Source organism: Pteropus medius, unplaced genomic scaffold, assembly GCF_902729225.1.
Source record: "Pteropus medius unplaced genomic scaffold, Ma_sr-lr_union100, whole genome shotgun sequence".
NCBI lineage: Eukaryota > Metazoa > Chordata > Mammalia > Chiroptera > Pteropodidae > Pteropus > Pteropus medius.
The window spans coordinates 7,648,373-7,671,463 of NW_024344370.1; the positions used below are offsets into that span (position 1 = coordinate 7,648,373).

General features: G+C 33.4%; 2 protein-coding genes across 3 annotated transcripts in view; one reads left to right on the forward strand and one right to left on the reverse strand.

Annotated features, from left to right (window-relative positions):
• Positions 1-14,388, reverse strand: part of ERCC8 (ERCC excision repair 8, CSA ubiquitin ligase complex subunit) — a 35,114-nt gene extending 20,726 nt beyond the window's left edge. The window contains exons 1-4 of one of the 2 annotated variants that reach the window (XM_039869988.1): positions 14,232-14,388; positions 11,917-12,012; positions 7,042-7,143; positions 3,208-3,331 (exon numbers count right to left, since the gene is read on the reverse strand). In XM_039869988.1, coding sequence (XP_039725922.1) covers positions 3,208-3,331; positions 7,042-7,143; positions 11,917-12,012; positions 14,232-14,308 — 399 coding nt within the window. In that variant the 5' untranslated portion in view covers positions 14,309-14,388. Of the gene's footprint in view, positions 1-3,207; positions 3,332-7,041; positions 7,144-11,916; positions 12,013-14,231 lie in introns of those variants that run through there. The other variant, XM_039869989.1, reaches the window with a different exon arrangement.
• Positions 14,389-14,461: 73 nt separating this feature from the next.
• The window catches only part of NDUFAF2 (NADH:ubiquinone oxidoreductase complex assembly factor 2), a 124,257-nt gene continuing 115,627 nt past the window's right edge, over positions 14,462-23,091 (forward strand). The window contains exon 1 of the mRNA XM_039869996.1: positions 14,462-14,688. Within this exon, the coding sequence (XP_039725930.1) occupies positions 14,562-14,688 (127 nt within the window). The 5' untranslated portion in view covers positions 14,462-14,561. The remainder of the gene's footprint in view (positions 14,689-23,091) is intronic.

Genomic DNA, 23,091 nt, shown 5'->3' on the forward strand with positions numbered 1-23,091 from the left:
AATTATCTACATTTTCACTTTTTTCCCCAACTACTTCCAGACACCCAAATAAAGCCCGAACATCTATTAATCTCTACTGTTTCTTCTTTTCCTTCTTAAGCTTGGATTCCAAGGTCCAATACTTAAATTGTCAACATCATCAACTCTTTCGTCATTATGCTTGCACTTGTCAAGACCTCAATCCTGGACAACTCCATATGTCAATATGCACCTATATTCAGGTTGATCTACAACAAAGATTGGCAAATATTTTCAATAAAGGGTCTGATTATAAATATTTTAGGCTTTGAGGACCAATCAACTACTCATTTCTGCAACTCGTGCTTCAAAGTGGCCATAGAAAACAAATGAGCTTATCTGTTCCAGTTACATTTAGTTTACAAAAAGAGACCATGAGCCACACTTGGCCCAGAGTCCAGACATACTTGGTCTATTGGCTGCAGTTAGTTGAGCTCTGCCTGACCAGGTTTAGAAAGTTTTATAACAGAGAAGACTGGTATCACTATAAAAGATCATTCATCTCATTGGGGCTTTCAGCCTTGACTGCCAGTCCTACTATATTTCACTAGCATACTCCTCAATATTGACAGCCATTTCAAACCTTCTCCATTCTCCACAAACATCTCCACTTGGTCATGACAGGTGATCTGATCTTTTATTTCAAAGAGAAAATACCAGCCAATCTTAACAGCATGTCCCTCCCCAAGACCATCCAACCAATCAACCAACCAACCAACAAACAAAAAACAACACAAAACTTTTTACCAAATTTCTCCTAGTTTTCACAGAAATAGAAAAGAACGATCTCAAAATTTATATGGAACAAGAGACCCTGAATATCCAGAGCAATCTTGAGAAAGAAAAACAAAGCTGGAGGCATCAGACTTCTTAATTTCAAACTATATTACAAAGCTGTAGTAATCAAAACAGTATGGTATGGCATAAAAGCAGACACACAGATCAAAGTAACAGAATAGAGAACCCAAAAATAAGCCTGAGGTATATATGGTCAATTAATTTACAACAAAGGAGCCAAGAATCACAATGAAGAAAGTAATCTATACTTTCCCAATAAATGATATTGGGAAAACTAGACAGCCACATGCAAAAAAGAATGAAACTAAACCACTATCTTATACCATACACATATATTAACTCAAAATGGATTAACGACTTGAATGGAAGACCTGAAACCATAAAACTCCTAGAAGAAAACATAGGGGTAAGCTCCTAGTTGATGATTGTTTGGATCTGACACCAAAAGCAAAATGAACAACTGTGTCTACATCAAACTAAATTCTTCTCCACAGTAAAGGAAACCATCAACAAAATGAAAAGGCAATCTACAGAATAGGAGGGAATATTTGCGAATCATGTATATGATAAGGGGTTAATATCTAAAAATATATAAAGAACTTATACAACAGAAAAAAAAAAAAAAAAAAAAATCCAATTAAAAAAATAGGCAGAGGAACCAGACATTTTGCCAAAGAAGATATACAAAGGATCAAGAGGTACATAAAAAGGTACTCAACATCACAGGAAAATATCAACAGGAAAATGCAAGTCAAAACCACAATGAGATATCTTCTCACACTTATGAAACAATAATAGGCTATTATCAAAGAGACAAGCAATAACAGGACATGGAGTAAAGGGAACCCTTGTGCACTGTTGGTGAAATGTAAATTGGTGCAGCCACTATGAAAAACAGTATGCAGATTCTTTAAAAAGTTAAAAAAAATAACTACCATATGATCTAGCAATTCCACTCTTGGTACTCATCCAAAGAAAGTGAAAACACTAATTTGAAAAGATAAGTGCACTCATGTTCAATGAAGCATTATTTACAATAGCTAAGTCATGGAAATAACCTAAGTACCAATCAACAAGAGACTAAAGAAGATGTAGTGTGAGTGTGTGTGTGTGTGTGTGTGTGTGTACGCACAATGGAATATTTGGCCATGAGAAAGAAGAAAATTCTGCCATTTGTGACAACATGGATGGACACTGAGGGCAAATAAATCAGACAGAGAAAGACAAATACCAGTTGATCTCTCTTATATGTGGAATCTAAAAAAGCCAAACTCATAGAAACAAAATAAAATGGTGATTACCAGCGGCCAGGAGGTGGGAGAAATGGGAAGATGTTGGTCATAGAGTACAAACTTCCAGTTATATGACAAATAAGAGAAGGAAAAAGTTGCCAGGGAAGGACACTTGAGGTAGGAAATACAACACAATCAAAATGTGATCAGAAAGCAAAAAGAGATCAATTTAGTAGCAGCAAATCATTTATGCTAAAAAGAAGTAGAAGCTAAGGTTTAGGGAGTAGGAAGTGAGGTAACAGAGAACTTAGAACGCTAGGCTGAATTTATAGACAATGGGAGTCACAAGAGGTTTTGGGTAGAGACAGGATAAAATTGCTTTACAATAAGGTCGGTTCTGAGGTAGAACTTACCATGGAAAATGTGGGAAGAAAAATAATGCAGGAAAACCAGTTAGGAATTTTTAGTAGTAGTCTAGATATATAGCAATGGTGAGGGAAATAGAAGAGGTAAATATGAGTTTGAAGAAAGATTGTTAAAATAGATGTGAGGAGCGATTATGTTCAGTTTGTTAACACGTACAGTTTGAGGAGATGATACTACATTCAAGTAAGAAGTTCTATAGATAGGTAGAGAAATATGGGCTAGAGTTCAGGGATAAAATTAGCACTAGAAATACAAATTTGACCAAATATCGTAAAAACTATTATCTACTTTCAATCTTTACTAAAATATATTGATAACTTTCTTTTCCTTTATGTTGTTAGGTCAATAGGAGAAAAATCCAATTTTCTTCCTTATATCACTAAGCCACAGTAGTTTTCAAATAATAAAGACAATAGCTAATGATATTTGAGCACTTACTATATGCTAGGTATTGTTCTAGTTTAAGTATAACAACCATTCTATAAGGTTCAATCATTATTTATATTTACAGATGAGGCAACTGAAACACAGAGAGGTTCAGGCACTTGCCCAATGTCATACAGCTCATCATCAGCAGACCCAAGATACGAACTCAAGCAGTCTAGGTCTCTTTAACCACTATACTGCCTCACATCCAACATATATCACATCTTAGCAAATAATCACACTAAAATGGGTTAGAATTAAATTCTCCTTCATCCTACAGAGCCATTTGTAAAGGTTTTACACTTACTTGTAATGTATTTGTATCCCATACTTTCAGCGTTTTATCAAATGAGCTTGATGTGAACATGCCAGTGTCATAAGGATACCACTGTACAGTCTCCACACTATATTTGTGAACATCAGGATGGTTTCTACAAAACAGCAATCAAAATTTAGAGATAACTGATTTATATGAGTTTGAAACTGATTCTATAACAAATAGCAGTCTCAGGAAGGACAATATGACGGGCCAAATCTAGACCACATGCCTCTGTCCTAGCTGTTCAGGGAAAAAGAATGTTCAGGCATCTCTAGTTTCAGGGTTCCATAATGTGATGTGGAGGCCTGCTTCCTAGGAAGGGTCATAAAACGAGGTTTATTATGCATTATAGCTTGAAGAGATCAGCCAGCTATATTGGACCTATTAATGGAAGTGGCAGTGATTTTTCCTTACTGGAAGAGATAACAAATCTGGTTTTGGACTTGCTCTTCCCAATATCATTTTGTCAGCATTATCATTCTTAGAATTGGTGAATGCCTCACATATTTCCATGGTACCCCACACAATATTGCTTTTGATCAAAGAACTTACTCTATGACGGAAGAATAGGATTCACCACTATTATGTAACCCATCACCTGAGGAAGCATGATCTGTTGATGACTCAGTTATGGTATCAGCTATAATACACCATCTTGTGAGAGTGATGTGCCATCCTGAAGGATGCAGTATATGCTCTAAACCAGTGCTCAACAGTGTATGTGTCACTTTACTGAACCTTAATGTAAACAAACTGGCTGTTAAGAAACACTTATGAGACAATGGAGGGAAATTTTAACATGTACTGGATATTTAATATCAGAAATTATTGTGTATGTGAGATAATGGTACTGTGGTTATGATTATAAAAAGTGTCTTTTAGAGACAAATAAATAATTATGAATAAAATGATACAACTCTGGATTTGCTCTAAAATAATCCTCAGAGTGGGCGGATGGGGGTAGAGATGAAACAAGATTCATTATGACTGACTTGTTAAAGTTGGGTAATAGATACATAGCTCAGAAATTTTCCATAAGATAAAAGTCAACAGAAGTCTACTGTAACCCTGTGCAGACAGGACCTGATATCATAAGCCCTTGCTCCTTCAGGTGAAGGTTTGGGTAACAATACATGGTAAAGGACCTTGAACACTTGTGGTGCTACCTGAAAGAATGCAAACATGAAGAAAGAAGTCCTAAGTGTCAGTTCTGGCCTTGAGACAGCTACAAAACCACAAAGGCTGTAGTGTCTACCCATATTTCCTTTCTTTGTATGTCACATATATATTTTAGCTAATTCAATTTCCTCATTCTTTTCTCTTTGTTATCTTCTTTACTTTATATTGGTTAACTATACAATTGAGTCCACAGGTTGTATGACACTGACATAAGATCATGTAAAACTAGTGGAAAACTGGACATTATCTTAAATTGGATCTGGATGTGGTAACTGAATAGACTTAAGGTCATCACCCTTTGGTGAAAAAGATGATATATTTTGGTTGTACAGTGAATACTTGCATTAGATTAGGCTAAAACTTTCTTTTTTTTAAGGTTAAGTATGGGAAGAGAGGTGTTATATGGATGTCAGACAGCTGCGTGGATCGTAAATAAATGTTAATTTAAAAAAATAAAAATAAATGTGTGGATTGTGGTGGACACGTGCTGAGCAACCAAATTCCTCTTGTTTGGGGGAAATCCTCTTTGCTTTACTGAAAAGCAGGGTCCTGCTTCTTTTTACAGAAAGCAAGGGGCTCCAGACATTCTCTTTTCCATCCCCTTGGCCCCGAGGGCATGGACATGTGTCCTGGGCTTCATCAATCCTGCTGGGGACTCTAAAACTCAAGCTAGTAATGCAAACTCCAGGGATAGTTAGCAATTATTCATAGCTGTGGAGCTGAGAGTCTGTTGGTGAAAAGTCGCAGAACCCAAACGAAATTGTTCCTTGGTGTAACCTTGCCTGTGTTCTCTATCCTAGTTTCCCTTGATTTCTGCTCATTTTCTACACTTCATTTTCCCACCATCCTGCCAGTTATGCGACATACTAATTATCTTTCTAATAAATTTCTGCTTAAGATAAGCAGAACTGAGTTCTATTTGCTCCTTGGAATCTTGATATACAGAGATCTCCCAATTTTAAATAAAATAAATCTTCAATGTAGTGCTCAAAAATAAAAACTCATTTATATTTTAACTTTAAATTTTTAAATAAAACAAAATATTATATTATTACCTTACTATGTATGATCTGTTACTCTCATTAACATTTAATAAAAATTTTGGTAGAGGAATCTTTTTGGTGCTTGAGAACAAACACAGTTAGTAAAGCCAAAATAAATATCAGGAAACAGTCCATTAATTCAATAATGATTTTTATTGAATTTTTTTTAAGTTAGATTTTAAAGTCTTTAGGTATAAATATACTGCTTTAACTCATTTTGTAAGGATACTCACTGTATGACCATTTACATTCAAAGTCATACTTTTAAAGATTGAATTCGAATTCAAGAAGAAAGTCATAGTAAAGCAAAAGATTGATGTGCTAAGCACTTACTTGACCTTATATCCTAGAAAAGCAGATCCTTCATGAAATAACATTATATAGTTTGTGGTATATATGAAAATACTATTTTGCCATATAACAAATTAAACAATGTTAAAATGTTAAAATAAAATAAAAATGAATGAAAATAAAAATAAAGTGTTAATATGCTCTACATTTTAGAATTTAGTTTTTTTAGTTATTTGGTGAGAGTGGAGAATATAAAATGGTATAACCCTCTTAGAAATCAAGTTTCAGAGTATCTGAGGTGGTATCTTGCTTCGTACCAAGTTTCCCTATCACTATATTACTTTCTGTTTATGCAATGGCTTTACAGTTTCCAACGAGTTTTTTGAATACTTAATTTAATTCTCAAAGAAACCTTATAAGAATAACCTGAGGTTCAGAGAAATAGTTTCCCAAATCTATATTTGCAAAGTGAAGCATCAGAGCCAAGAAACAATCATAAATCTCCTCATAAATATTCTATCTATTCTAGTGCTTAGGGAACAGCTTTAATACAGAGTGGCTGTTGATATTAATGTTCATGAAGGTCTTCCTCTTGAAAGCATTTTCTCAATACCCATTGTTTCTGTAAATTCCAAGGTCTGCTCAATATCAGATACAGGTGACCATTATGAAAGAATTAAGTGATCATTATCAACAAATTACAACAAAGTCACGAAACATTTTACTGAAGACTTAAAATAATTCTCACAAGACTGGAAAGACAGTAAAGAATAGTCAGAAAACTCAAAACAAAGAGAGGTACATTTTTAAGTTAGGAAGCTTTGAGTAAATAAGTAGTGAGGTAAGAGGGCTGTGTGTACGTGTCTGTTTGGTAAGGGAACATCAATGTATTTATTGCTTCTAGCCATTAATTGGTTGTTCTATTAATATCAATTGAAAAATCTAACTTGTGTTTACAATTAGCTGAAAGACTCATAAATGAATCTTTTACTAAGTGGAACTAAAAACTATAATTAGTCATTGAGTAGTGCTATGTAGGTGTAAAACAAAAAAGACATAATCAAAAGTTTTTCAATAAAATCATCCTGAAAACTGAAGCCAAAGTTGTTTTGGGAAAGTTAGGTTAAAAAGAGCTACACCTAAATTTCAGTGATGATTTTCAAGAAAATGTCAAGGGATATCCATGTAAATATATAATTAGAACAATTTGCTTGAGACATTCATATGACTGTTATTTTCATACTTTGCATTTAATGCAAAAAAACACTCAACTGTTTATAAATTCGTGAATTACATTTTTAATACACACCTGTCAACAGAACACACTGCTTTACATGTGTAATAAGGTTGTCTGCTGGAGTTCTCAAGATCATAAAGTACAATCACACCATCTGAACCACCTGATAACATGCTAATAATAAAAAAGTTAACATTAATTTATCGTTATATGTAGTTCATTTATGATTACATATTTCTGAAAATTACTAATCTATAAACACCCGAATGCCCACAAAAACCAAGTAAATATTCATTAACATGACTTCAATAAACTAAACTTTCTCAATCTAATATTAGTAGAATAAATATGAAAAGGTTTAATTTGTGATCAATTAAAATTTACTTTCCTGATACCAAAAAGGACAGTAGAAACAAGATGGCAAAAGATATTTCTTACTAGAAAGTAAAATATTACAAAGTTATTTTAAATGTCTTAATTATAAATTGTGCTAAATAATAATGGAAATCAGACAGACCAGCTATTACTGATGCTATGTGATCTCAGGCAAGTTACTTCACATGTTTAAGCCTTTCACATTTTAGAGGAGGGGGACATTTTCATCTAAATGATAAAGTTGATGGAAATATAAAAGTAATATGCAAAGTTACTTTTAAACTGCCTGGCAAAAAATAAGGTATCAATAAATGTTAGATTTTTCCCCTTTTATTATGAACACATTGAATCAATTAATTTTAACTTTGAGAAGTACAATATGCTAGGTACTCTGTCTTATGAACAAGACAGGCATAGTTCCTGTCTTCCTAGTTAAATATCTAGTAGGAAAGACAGATCTACAAATTTATATATCTGTATAAAGTATTGCTATTTGCTAATACTACTGCTCACCATCAATCCTCTTGTTGCGATCTCCTATTCATTCTGGTTCTGATTTTATTCTCTAGTAGATACCTAAGAAAGGACTAATGAGAACACTATTCCCTGAATTCTTGCACATTACTGACAATTTGCCTATCTTTCTGTACTTGAAAATCAGTCTGACTGGATATAAAATATTTGACTAATTTATTTCCTTTAAAATCTTAGATAAGAAACTTCATTTATTTGGAAATAAAGCTCAAAATCAAAATCTAGTTCCAATATTATTTTCTATCCAAATGTAGTTTCAGATCTTATTCATTCTAGGCAAGTTTTCTTGGCTTATAGTTTTAATATTTATTCTGTTCTCTTTGAGTTTCTTCACTGAGAACTCCTATTATACGTATGGTGGATTTCCTTTGTCTATCATCTACACATGTTCCTACCTCTTGAATCATTTTATTTTTCTCCATTTATTTTTGATTTAAAAAAATATTTCTTCCTTTCTACCCTCATTTAAGGAATTATCTTTTTTCTTTGTGCTTGAGTTCCTGGTACTTTAGTCATTTCTGAAACATTTTTCATTTCTAATTTTTTCTTCAGTTTGATCATTTTCTCAGTTTTTCTAATTCCAACTTGTTATTCTTTCATATTTTGTATCTTTTCAAAATGACTTTTAGCTACTTTTGAAATATTAGGTTAAAGTTCTCATTTATTTTGTGGGCATATTGTTTTGGCACAACTTTGTTGTCTATAGGGGATCTACTTATTTTCTTTTTTCTTACAATAATTATGTATGGAATTTGACCTTAATCCTATTATTTTGCTCATTTTTATGTAAAATTCATTTTCTTAAACATTTGGGAGACAAATTAGAATATTTTAGTTTTATATCTCTGGGATATTCTCTTGCTCTCTTCTTTTGTAAGATGTTCAAACGTAGCAGCTTACCTTCAGAGATTTCTTGGTTCTGTTTACCTTTCTAATTTTTATCTGGGCCATCTATTTCCTTTGTTCTATTGTCTCTTAGCTGCTTAATTTGGATTCTATTTAAAGCAGTTCCCCCTCAGTGTAGGGTTCTGTCCTACAGGGGATCTTTAGCTAATGAGTGGAGAGATTATAGGGCCCAGACTACTCCAGTCCCACAGGTCTTTCTGTGAACTCCTTGAACAACTCCGAAATTCTCTCCCAGTTTCAGCTGCTATTGTCAAATTGGTTTGCTGAGCTTTCGACTGTCAGTTATTTTGGAGTTATTAGGTCTATTAGATGCCCCATTGCTTTTTACTGTCATGCCTGATATAGATGCTGATACCACACAGCTCTAGCAGTTAGTAGTTTCATTTCCACTCAGCCATATTTTGTGGTTGGTGAGGATACTTCATCGCTTATACTTGTTATAAATGTTATACATTGGTTTTGATCTTGCCATCTTTAGTTTCTTTGCTGTTTAAAGTGCCCGTCTATGACAAGATAAGGAGCTTGTACCAGAAATGAATATACTTCTTTCTTCACTGAGAAAGTCTTGCTACAAATCTCAAATCTTCTAAATTGTATGCTTAATGACGAAGTAACTACTTATCTCACTGTGAACCAGTTACAAAGGGTTCATGAACTAGCAGCATATCCAAGTAGCACTGATTTATAGATGTGTTTTAAGAAAAATTCAATGTTAATTTGTAGAACAATTAGGCTAATTTAAAGGTAGTTCTTCAAAGTTCTTTCCTCAAACAGTTCTAAAGTCTAACTGAAAATGGGCAGTAAAGCCAGCAAGTAATGCCACATTAAAGTTTCTTTTTTTATATTTAACATTAGCTTCATTATAAAAATTTTGCAGTTCTATTACTCTGTGTATATAAAGAAATATGTGTAAATTTTAACAATTACAACTTTTATTTCAGTTGCTAAATGTTGCATTTTGTTTGGACACAGATGTGAGTTACATGTGTACCATAACCAATTCTAAAAACATTTATACTTCATATTTGAACTCTGTGAAATACTTTTTTTTACCATGGCACTACATGTATTATCAAAACAAAAACAAATATTTTCAAAGTTGAACTTTTAAACTGAATTTAAATGGTATTTTCAATAATGCCAGATGTTTCATCTTTGCTAGAATGACTACTTTTGATTCCATTAATTGGGTGAAAAACTGAACCATTATTGGAGTTAACTGACTATTTGAAGTATATGGTGGCACTGACTTTATTTAATCATGAGATTATTATTCTGTAATAGAGTAAATATAGTAAGAGATATGGCTTCCCGTTTTTATATGGACAAAATAAGCTGATATTAGAGATGAATGAAATTAATTTAGGAGAATTGAGAAGGTATAAAAGTCAAGATTTACAGAACGATATGCAAATGCACCCTTTGCAGTTGCACCTGTTAAAATGTTATTTTCAGGTAGACTTCTTAAAATAACTCCTAACTTTGGAAATTAATGCTTCTTTACCAGATTTCTGTATTCTGATTTTCATTCTGGTTTTCAGTGATATCATTAGCTGTCATAGCGGTTGGTAACTATCAACAAGTATTTTGAGCAAGTTTCATGTACACTGATTTCCTCAAGAAAATTAGTATATAATTTTCCATTAAACATATATTTTTCTATTTATTTCTCTCTTTGCTGCCAAAAAGGTTTAATGCAAAATTCGAGTCTTAGCAAACAATGAAATAAATAATTATAGATTTTTACCATGCAATAATGGAGGAAACCATTGGAGCAAGAATCTTGACTTTTCTCTATATGCTCTGCAAATATGCTCTGCATATTTCAGGCATATATAACCAATAATTTCCCACATTTCTCATTGACTCTGATAACTGGCAGCCTACTGCCTTCATGTACTTCATAGGTCAAACAACTGATTACTATCCCAAATGACTTGTTGGAGAAGCAGTACTAAATATTTTTTCCACCTGCACCCAAGACCAAAAAAATCAACTGTTCATTGCTGTTCATGTCTGCATTACTTTATAAGCAAATGTCCCACAGCTATCCTTGAATGGGAGATATATGTTAAGCCTGGAAAAGGTCAGGAAAAAGAAAAGAATTATCGCTGGTCATCTTTTAGATTTAACCATGTACTGAAATGAGAATTTGTTCACTATTCCTTTTTCTCATATAATACTAGGTGAGAACATGAAGCCGGAAATAAAAAATGGAATTCTATTAAATCTTTCCTGGCTTATTAAAATGTAGGTAATAATAGTAATATTAATTCTTCATTATAATATAAAAATTGTGGGGCAAATGCTAAACATAATATGACATGATAAATTTTTTCTGTAGTTATTTTTATACTTGTTCTAATTAACAGACTACATGAAGAGTTTTGAACCTTCTTTTAAGAGTCACGTAAGGGTCAAGATGAGTTTAAGTGGGGAGATGGTTTGTTAAGATTTGCATTTTTCAAAACACTTCAGCTATCATCTAGAGAATGGACTGAAAGAAGTAAAAATATAAGTGATAATGCTTTTGACTAATAGGAAAACTGGCAACAATTTGTGATATGTCAGGTCCTATGCTAATCGTGTTATATACATAATATCCATGAATCTTCACAACAAACTTGTTAGGTTTTACTGTTCCCATTGTATAGCTAAGGCAACTGAGAATTAGAAAAGTTAGGCAAATTGCTCGTAGTTACATGGATAAGTGGTAAAACCAGGAGGAATGCAAATACAAGTCTGGTGTGCTTCAAACTTAAATCTCTAAAACATACTTTTGCTTTTTAATATTTGTTTTCTAAATTAGACTCCTTGAGAGCCACAACTATGTTTTAAAATAGCATCTACGGTTTCACACCCCAGCCCTTAAAAGCCTCACATCCAAAAGAAGTTCAATATTTGTTAATTTAACAATAAATATATTTATGTTAAAGTAGTTTAGAAATGTTTATCTGGCAATATTTTGAAGGATTGAAGTTTTGTATTTATTTGAAATTAGTAATACCAGATCAAAAATGCCACCATTTAGAATTTTTAATAATATTTACGAACCTTTACAAAATTAATCTGAAAGCAAGATTTGACTGCATCCCACTTAGGAAGAAAAATGTATAAGAATAAAAAACTTACTATCTCCCTTGAACAGGTTCAATGTCAAGGGTGTTAACTCCATTGCCATGGATCCTTTCAACATCTCTGTCTTTGTTTAATTCTAGTCCTAAAACCCTTTAAGAAAACAAAAAAATTAAATGGGGGACACAGATAAAACTAAACAATAAGAGAGCAATTTAAACATAAAAAAAGTCCTTATCTTACCAAGATTACAGATAGCACAAAAATCGTAAGTAATGCTTAAATCTCTTTCTACTACACATTCAAAGGGATTTATAGATTTTTAAAGGCCTTATACAAATTTTTAAAATATCAACAGTACTAACAATTACATGTGAAGAATTTCTCCTGAAGCATTATCTTAAACTTCATATAGTGTATTTTATTAAGTTGTTATTAAGGTATTTAGAGACTGAAAAATTTTCATGATTTGTTAAGTTCTGATAACTTAAATTTAACTGAGGACACCTAGAGGATAACAACTTGAATTACAGTATATTTTAAAAATTCCTAGGACTATTTCTTATGTCTTAGGTGTAAATACAGAATTAGTATGTTCAATTAAACAATTAGGCACATTTAAATAAAACCAATTAATTATTTATAGGTAAAAATTATTAAAAAGTATTCTCACAAATTAAGATGAATAAAATGTCTGTTATTCCATTACTGTGAACCATCATTATTCTGGTGTGGATATTAAGATTAAATGAATTAATACATAAAAAGTGCTCATTACAATGTCTAGACACAGTAAGTGCCTAGTGAATGTCGACTATTAAAATTTGTTTTAATCTGCTACATGTTAAAAAGAATTTACATTAATTTAACCAGAATGATTTCTAAATTCAGTTGATCGATATGATGCTAATTTATATGAAAAATTTTAGTCTATCAAATTATGTTTTTTAAAAATAACAATGCACAGTCCTCGAAAAGGTACAAACTGATACATTTACACACTGACAGTAGCAGTACTAATAATTAAAGAGCACTTTGGAAATCATTTTAGCAGTATCAAGTGTTTGATTTAAAGATATACAAGTCCTTTGACTTCTAGAAGACAGTTTGGCTTTAGGTTCAAATATCCAGGCTAACATTTACTACCTCTATGATCTTGATCAATAACAATAACATTCAATATTAAGAGTCTAGTATTTGCTGACATTTTCATCAATGGTAATCCTAAATGGTAGATTTCCTAGATGGTAGGTTGTATTACTAATTGCTTTTCTTGATTATAAAACTAAGACATAAGTAATTTGACCAAGGTCATTCATAAAATAATTAGCTAAACTGCATCTGAACTCTGACATTTTTTACTCCAGCTCTTGATGCTGTCCTGCCATTTCTGAACTTCGATATTTCACCAGAAAATTTTTCATTTTTTCCAACTGAAATTTGCATTTCTTCTTAAAATATTTCTATTTGATAATTATTCAAATTATAACAGTCATATGTGCTTCTTGTAACAAGTACGATATCATACAAACGTGCAAAGGTAATCATCCCTTTGAGCATTCTATCAGTGAGAAACATAGCTCCCATTATCATTAATGTACTTATTTATTTGACCAATCTCCCTGTATATAACTAATCTCTCATCACCACTACCATTCCTTCCCCCAACAAAGATGCTGCTCACCAGGCTTGGGCTTTGATTTCTGCCCCCTCCAATACTTTTATCACCTGAGCTCGTCAGTCTCCACAATTAGATTACCTCCTCAGCCTACTCAGGCTCTGAAATATCACTCTAGGCCTACCTAAAACCTGCCTGTGTTTGGAAGCCTTCCTCTGCCCAACCTAAACACTTTAGGACTGAATTGGTTTGGGAACTAGGAGGGGTTAACATGAAGGAAAAGAAAAGGGTAATAAGATAGGGAAACAGGGATGGAGTTTCTGTAGGAGGCAAGGTGTACCAAAAAAAAAAAAAAAAAGTTAACATAGCACGCCTGAGACTGCCATCCTTGGAAAGGCCAGTTTGCAAGACTAGGCCTTGCCTGGTTTCTGAGATTTCAGAAGGGTTCTCATCAAGGGTATTGGGAGAGGTTATCCATCCTGGATAAGAATGGTTCACTGTGCCCAAACTATTTGGAGTAAACAATGTGTTTTATGTTAAATACCTGCTTTCCTTCTGAGAGTCCTGAATTTTGGTACATGCTAGGTACATACACATACATACTAGGAATTTTGGTACATGCTCTAAAAGAAGAGTAAGGCTGAGTCTGGTGGGAGGAAAGTGATAATGAGGCGGGAAAGTGTGAGGCAAGGCTCACAGTCATTGGTCCCAATTTTAACAGGCCTGTTAGAGAAAAGAGTAAGGTTTTCTATACCTTCGTGTGGACTCCGCTCTTCGTAGGCGAAGAGGGTCGTCCAATCCTGCTTGCCGCGCGGACAAAAAACCCAGCATCCCGTTCCTTTACGGCAGATAAGGCACTGGACGCCGCCATGACAAAGCTCGGAGGCGGGGCTGTAGCAACAGAGTCTCTCATTGGTAGAGAGATGATATCATATGACCAATGGTGAGCGTCGTTACTGGAAGGGCGTGAGCGAGGAGGTGGATGGGACTCATTTGGGCCGGTAGGCGGGTCGGCCCCTGGGGCGTTCCTGTTTCAGTTGCCGCGGATCCGGCTGCTAATCGCGCTGGGACCTGAGCCACCGGCATGAGTGGGTCTCAGAGTTTGTTCCGCTCCTTGTGGAGAGCGCTGTCGAAGGAAGTGAAGGAGCAAGTGGGCACAGACCAGTTCGGGAACAAATACTACTATGTCCCGGAGTACAAGAACTGGAGAGGTGAGATGAGAGCAAGGGCAGCGGTGTTGTAGTCAGTAAACGAGTGGAAAGAGTGTGTCTCGTAAACTAACGCAACATGGGACATTCATGATATCACCTGAGGGGGACAACCCCAGTTCGTTCACCCCGCCGCCCCTTCACTGTTGAGTGGCTTGTGTTGCGAACCGGCCCTGAGTGTGTCCGCGGTCCACGCTCCGCAGCTTGGTCCGGTGCGCCCCGCACACACCCCTTTCCTCTCCGCGCCGAGAACCACGCCGGCGGAGGACGCCCCAGTGTTGGTCCTTGCCATTGGGTGACACGACGGAGACAAGCCCACAGAGGTCTTACCAAAGGTTCTCGGAAGGGCAGGAAGGTGGCCTTTCCTCCTCCTGTGTCCGGGTTGCGAACAGGCCAGAATGATGTAATTGACGAGGTGTATCTTAAGCGCCTCTGCTTTCTCCTTGATGTTGACTTTTCTCAGTAACTTTCGGGCTGGCCCCGTTAGTCATCTTCCTCACAACTATCAGAAGTAAGTCCATGCACAGACAGCGTGAAAATGAGATCCCCACGAGGCTCCATGTTACCTTTCCCACGAGTTTGCAATCCAAGATCACGTCGAGCTCACTTTAAGATACATGGCTCTAATTGTGATGTTTCTGTATAGGATTAGTGCGAAATATGTAGTGGAATTTGGGGAGGTAGGGGTCGTTCCCATTGGTCGAAATCACGTGTAGCAGCCGTCATAATCTCTGTGCCTTTTCAGCACTGCGATGCAAAAGATCTCAGGCTGGGGTCAGAAAAGCTTGGTTTAGAATATCAGCTTTGACACCTGGCAGCTGAGGAATCAAGGACAGTATTTGTCCTCCCCAAGTCTCGGCCTCTTCACTTTAAAGTTAGAGATGGCAATAACCACCGTTATATTGAGAAGCACTAAGATCTTTCCAAAATTATGTTCCATTCATTTCCTGTAACTCTTGACAAAGGGAATTACTTCCTCCTTGCATGATGGTGAAGTATTTGACAGATTTCAAGCAGAGGGAAAGATATTTATGTCCCATAGTTGTCAATAACATTAAAAAATATGTAAAACATCAGATTTATTTATTGAAGTGTAATTTACATTCAGTACTATTTATCTTTTTTGGTGTACAGTTTTATGATTTTTGAAAAATGCTTAGAGTTCTGATAGTATCACCACAATCAAGATACAGAACAGTTCCTTCAACCCCCAAATTCCTTCCTACTCCTTAGTAGTTCATTCCTTCACCTCATACCCAGCCCTTGGCAACCACTAATCTGTTTTATGTCTCTAGTATTTTTCCTTTTTCAGAAAATCATATATATAAAATTACACAGGATGTAGCCTTTTGAGTCTAGCTTATTTCAGGTAGCACAATGCAATTGAGATTCATCCATGTGTCAGTAGTTGTTCCTTTTTATTGCCAAATAGTTTTCTGCTGTTACTTTTCATAATACTGAGCTTTAGTCGATGTTCCCAAAATGGAATCCGTTGAGGACAAGGCAGGGATAGCAGTGGACAGAATATTATTGTGATGCTTGCTTTTAGAATGCAGGACAAATGTTTCATCATAGTAGATTTACTTTTAGGATACACTTTTAAGTATAACCTTCATTAGGTTTTTTTTGCATAGCAAATTGTTTAGGCTTCTGGCAGTGATTTTCAGACTGTTCATTTTTTAATAATTATTAAATAAATCTTCAACATTTTCTTAGAAAATGTTACTTTTGAAAAGATGTTTTCACTTCACTCAGTTTTTAATGAAGCTTGTACATTTATAAAAATTGCGAGCAAAGAAAAATTCATGCTCAGGTTTTCATGAATGTATTTAGTGTCAAATTATATTTTCTGTATTTATGTTACTATATTTAGATTCACATATCTTTGGGTTATCATTGTGCCAAACACATTATTTTAATAACATTTCCCGAATTTTATATTTCATGCTTTTTGGTTTTAAAAAAAAAAAAGATGGCTTTTGAATATGGAGTTCTCAAACACTTTGGGGAAGCCGGATCAGTCAAGGTATAAACCAGACTTGAAAGATGTAATTTAAAATTGAGATTTGTCAATCTAAAATTGAATTTTGTTTAAAATTGAAGGTTATTTTTTATACCATTTCTATGTGCCTCCTTTTTAAAAATGTTAGTTGGATTTTACATTGTGTTCTAACTTGAGAATCACTTCCTTTTTATTTACTTATCCATTTATTTTTAACTATTAAATTATGAAATATTTCAAACATAAAAAGTAGAGAGAATGATAAAACAAATCTCCATGTACCTTACTCACTTTAGATAGTTATCAACTCATGGCTAAATTTTATTTACACGTTACCCCTCACTCATCACTCCTCTTATTTTAAACACATTCCGACATCATGTCAATTTACCTATGAACATTTCATTAAATATACTTCTTAAACACATACTCTTTTTAAATATAATAACAATATTATCCATCATCCCATAGAAATCAACAATTCCTTACTATCATCCTGTTCTCATTTCCCTGGCTGTCCCATAATGCTCTTATTTAATGATTAATTTGTTTACTTATTTTTGCAGTTTGTATAAATTGAGCTCTAAAATCTTTATATTATGATTGCTAGTATGTTTTTAAGCCTCGTAATTTATAGGTTTTCTCTTTACGTTGATTTTCCTCCCTTCTATCTCTCTTTCTCTCATACATACACCCCTGCTTTTTCGGGCATAGGTGTTTCCAAAAAACATACTTTTTTTTTTTTAAGTAATAGCATTAACCCATTTATATTTGTTGTAATAAGTCATATATTTAGTCTTCAGTCATCTTATTTTTTGTTTTCTGTTATTTATGTTTTATTATGCCTGACTGCCCCCCTTAGATGTCTTTTGCAGCATAACCTTCATTTTTCTTAAAAATGACTACCAAGTGAGACCTGAGAGTGAATGCTACAGTCCTGTGGCTTCTCATAGGGCTCTGGTAGAATTTCTCTGGGAGAACTGTACTCAGTACTCAAGATGCCTTCACTTTCAGCCCTTGTAAATGGAAATCTTAAGAATGTCGGTATCAGGTCAGAATCATAGTTGAGAAATAGAGAAGGAGCTCGTGGAATGCTTAGCACATGCTATTGTTGAGAGTATTTTTTTTTACCTTATTTTGTAACATCTTACAAGCTGTGCATATTAGTGATAACTAGACCTCTCTGTGGGAGCATCGGTGGCATTTCCAAATTCCTTTGACGTGACCCTTACCATTTATTTGTCCCTTGCTCTCAGGCTTGCTGCTCTAAGCTTAGAATTTTCACAGTACTTTTTTTGGGAAACTCATATAGATTCTTTCCAGTGTGGCTGACATGTCTGTGCTGATTCACAGGCTAGTTAGTACTGCCGAGTTTGCCTTCTATCTCATCCTGTACTCTTTATTAATTTTTTAATGTGACAAATACTTTTCATCACTGCTTTATGCAAACCATATCTATTTGATGAATTTCAGATCTATTGGCCTAATATTACTATTAGGCTACTAACAGATAAAGATACTATTAGGTACTAACTCTTAAGGCATACCCCCTTATATATTCTTTAATAAATTCAAAAGGATTTGGGAAGATAAATGAGGTAAACATGAATCAATGGCTATTTTAAACTGAACTGTACATATTTAATTTGTAACAAATTAGAAATACATTTTTCCTCCATTTTGTTCTCTATTTACCATAGCCGCCAATGTTTTTTAGTAATGCTTACTTACATTAATGATAAGTAGCAGTCATTGGGTATTAATTCTGATTATTTCATGTCTTTACAATAACCATTAAGGGATTATTATCCTCATATTAAACATAGGTTATTGTTTCATTCCTGAATACTTAAATGAGCTTCATGTGTACGTGCCTGGGTACAGAGTAGGTACTCAAAAAATAGCTGTTAAATGAATTGTTAAAAGATATTTATAGACCCAGAAATATAAAAACAAAAACAAAGCAAAAAAAAAATTTTAAACTACAGGAAATGATAGTTTTAAAAAATGTTAAAACCGATAATTAAAGTATATTTTGTATGTTTATTTATGATAAATGGGCCAAATTATTCTTCAAGGATTAAAATACTCTCATTAGAAATAAGTATGTTTTCTATAACTTTTCTAGTGTGGTTCCTGTAGACACTTAGCTTGATCAGTGACCTTCTAAATTTAGTGTCATAGCAAGCATCAAACTTTTGTTAAGATACCCAGTCTAATTTCTTTCCTTTCAGGAAGAATATATCATCTGGCAATTCAAAACCTATATCATCCCCTATTACTTGTACTTATAGAGCTGCATTGTTTTTTATGTCACCAATTCGTATTTAATATTTAAATATACTAAAAACTATAATGAATTAGAACTCAATTAAGACATAGTTATTAAGCATCAGACAAAGTAAATGGTCAAAATTATTAAGAAGGTATGTCTTGTTTCAGTAGGTAACTGGATGATCATGATGTAACTAGATGAATGTGATATTTACTCTTAACATTTGGGAAATCATTAAGACATGATAGATTTTTCCAGAAGGTGGCAGCATTGTTTTAAAAAATTATAGGTTGCCTGTTTAATATTTTTGAGTTGATTTGAGGGAGGAATCTTTTCTCTAATTGGATTTAGATGTTTTCCTCCAAAATAAAAACCCAACATTACTGCTTTATATAGTGCTAACTTTTAAGACAAGGATTTTACAATGACACTATGGATTGTTCCTAGTCAGTAATGCACAATAATGTAAGTGGCAATTATATTTTGAAGAATTGACCAAAATATTAAGAAATCATACATATGATTTTTCCAACAGTAAATAATATTCTGTCTTGAGTTGTTAGTGATCACATAATCATCACTATTGGCATCATCAAATTGATAGAATATCCTAAAATGTCTTATGATTTTAGCTTAAACATGCCTTCTGTTTAGGGATAGCATGAAAAAGTTGGACTTACTTTAAAATACTTGATTTAATATAAAATAATAATTATAAACTTCCAATATAGATTGTCTCAGGGTTGTTTGAAGGTTGGACTTTTAATTTTATGACCTTCATTTTTAAATTTCATTTCTTAATTGTTTCCCTCTGAGACTATTTCATTTGATTATTGAATTCCTTTGATTTGTGTGAATATGCATGTTTATTTAACCACTTAATTGTGTTTTGGTGAAGGGAAAATCCCTATAGTTCTTGATTGAATTCCTGTTTCATATCAGTAGAGCCACATCTGTGTCATACTTTCATCCAAGAGAAAAACAGGAGGATGAAATGTGTTCACAGTCATACATGTCAGTCCTTTATAGTGGCTTTAAAATGAATTTAAGCAAACTTAATCTTGATTCTGCCTTTCCCTGTCAAGGAAATATAGGATCTTTTGAGAAGAAATGAAAACTAATAATGAATGAGTGACTAAGCTATATTATATCTGTTTCTAAGTGAGGCTGAAAATATTTCATGTAATAGAAAAGAAGTACTTGTCCTCTTTTGCTTTGATGATTTTATAATTGCTTTATATTAAGCATATAATGTCAATAGCAGCAATAATGATAAATAGTATTATTAAAATTAAGTTATTATCTACTTTGAATTATTCCCAGCTCTTGTCATGATTCACTGTATTTGTGGAAGAATTATAATAAGTGAGGAAAAATAGTATATCTAGTGTTGATTTATCAAGGTCATTTAGTGATAAATTCTATTTGTGTTATCTTCGCGTGGAATTTAGTTTCCCTGTGTCAATGTAAATCAGATGAAACTCTTACTTTTCTTACTTAGCACTCTCACTTTTCAAAGTACTGCTCATTTCAACAATTCATTTCTGCTGCTGTTTAAAGACTTTTAAAGTGATTTTTACTCTACAAGAATTAGAAAATCAAGTTGACATGCTTGCTTTTGAGAATTGACAATTGAATGGGATTGGGTAGAGAATTATCTTCAGAACCATATTGCAGACTTCATTATTTGATTGTTAGAACAAATTTCCATTTTTATGAAATGACTTAGGAATGTATATGATTTTTTAAAAAATTACTTTTGTAATTTTAACACTAAAGAGAGCTATTTCTTTCTTTTGGTCTTTATTGCCTTCCAGGTAACTGGTGCCTCCATCTTGTGGTCCAAGGTACAAATTGCACTCTTTGCCAGAGATTCTAATTAAGCTTTTCTTTTTCCTCAGCTGAATATATTATAAAGTTATTTATTTTCCATGTTTTATTTGTTAAAATCATAAGTCTTATTAAACAGGCATTGATCCAGACTTCAGTGTACTTATTTTAACCCTCACCTAGAATTCACCATTCTCTAAGTGTTAAACTTTGTAATATATGCCCCCATTATGTTACAGATGATTGCTTTTGTAGCTATTTCCCTGACTCTGTGTGTTCTGGACAATGTTTGGATCATTGCAGGTGTTTAGGAAAGTTTATTTATCTATTTGACTGATAGTTATTGAATACTCACTGTGTGCCAAGTACAGTCCTAGGCATTTGAGATATATCGATAAATAAAATACTAAAAAGCCCATGTCTTTTTCAAATTTACATTCTAGCTAAGGGAGTCGGGTGATAATATATATTAAATAATTGTTACAGTATGGTAAGTGCTGAGGACAAAAGAAAAAGTAAATCAGAGTAAATCAGAATCAGGAGTACTGGAAGTAGGGAGTGGGTTGAAATTTTTAATGTAATGGTTAAGGTAGCTTAGTTTAGATGGTGACATTTTGAATAGACTTAAAGGAAGTCTAGCCAGATGGGTATCTGGAGCAAGAGTGCACCAGTCAGAGGGAATAGCAGTGTAAACGAGCTTTTACAGTGAATGAAATGGGGAGTTTTTCTCAACTCTTGGTGCCTAACATATGCTAGATATTTCGTTAGTGTTTGTTAAATCGAAAGAAATACACTCCACAGAGATAGACATTGGCTTACCTTATCTCATTTCCTTTCTTGCAGTGCTTCTGCTGCTGCTTTCTCTTAAACATAAGAAGGATAAAGAGGAAAGTAGTCTCTCTGAGAATATAGAAGCTCTTGAGATGGTTTCACATTAAACCTAAAAGATTTCCTTGTTATTTTACCTCTATAATTTGATTTTCTTTTTCTAAGATGTTATTTCTGAGGCCTTTGAAATGACCTACATTTAGTCACTGTTTGCAGCAATACCATTTGTTTGTTTTTGTTTATTTGTTTGGAATTAGATATATTGCTCTATGCCTATGAACTGTCTAGGGAGGCAGATGGTATAATAGGAGAAATGGCAGTCCACCTTCTGCCACTTTCATTCATCTCTTTATTAGTTATTGAATATCGTCTATGTGCCAGGCATTTACTAGAAGTGTATGTGTGTGTGTGTGTATGTGTGTTTAAAATTAATAGACTTTAATTTTTAGAAATATCATTTTCACAAATTACTTTCCTTTAGATACTAAGATCTAGTTTGTAATGAAATATTTCAATTACTTTAGTTAATGATCAAAATCATAGAATAAATACAATATAATCAAATATAGGCATTTTAAAATTGAAATACTTTTCCTCAAAAATTGTAGATTAGTAATATTGTCATGGAAGGTCAAAAGTAAAATTATGAGCCATTGAAGAAGTGTTAAATATAGAAGTGGGATATTTAAAAGTTAATACAACTTTTTAAATAATCAACTTTTATCAAAGCCAGAATACATGCAAAATACTTCAAATCGATGGTAAAATTTTTGCAGATGTGCTTTTATTAAGCAGACTTTTTCATGTAATTGTATTGATTAATGATATGGATATGGAATAACAGAATACAAATGATATATGCTACAATGACTATCCGTAGGTGTTTATCTCACATGTATTTTCTGTATTTTCTAAAATACTCTTGCCTTCAAAACTTCTTTTGACCATTCAGCCATCTGTACCAAAGAAAAGTTGTACATCTGAGTCTCTGTTTGTTTGTCCTGTTGGTTTGTTGCTTTTAGATTTACATCTCACATGCTGGTAAGACAGTACACTCATTTCTAAATCCATTTTTACTAGAGACACTTTATATTTTTCCTTCATGACTCTTACAAAAAGGTATTTTCCCCTTCTGAATCTTAGTTTCACTCACTTGATCTTTAGGTTTTCCGCATGATAGCATTGACTGCTTTTTTTAATTTTCTAAAGAGCAACTTAAAAATAATCTAGCTAGCCTAATTTATAATAAAAAGTATTTCTAATTTAAATAGTTCCTGATTTTTTTATCTTTGATAAACATTGGAAGTTACTGTGATAGAAAATTAGAATTAAAATATTTTTACTTTAATTTTATTATATCAGAAACCACATGACCAGCTTGAAGAAGAAAGATAAAGAAATCGTTAAGTCATTAAAATTTTTAACCTTGTTTGTTTTTGTGTATGTATGTGTGTGTATATCTTTAAGACTA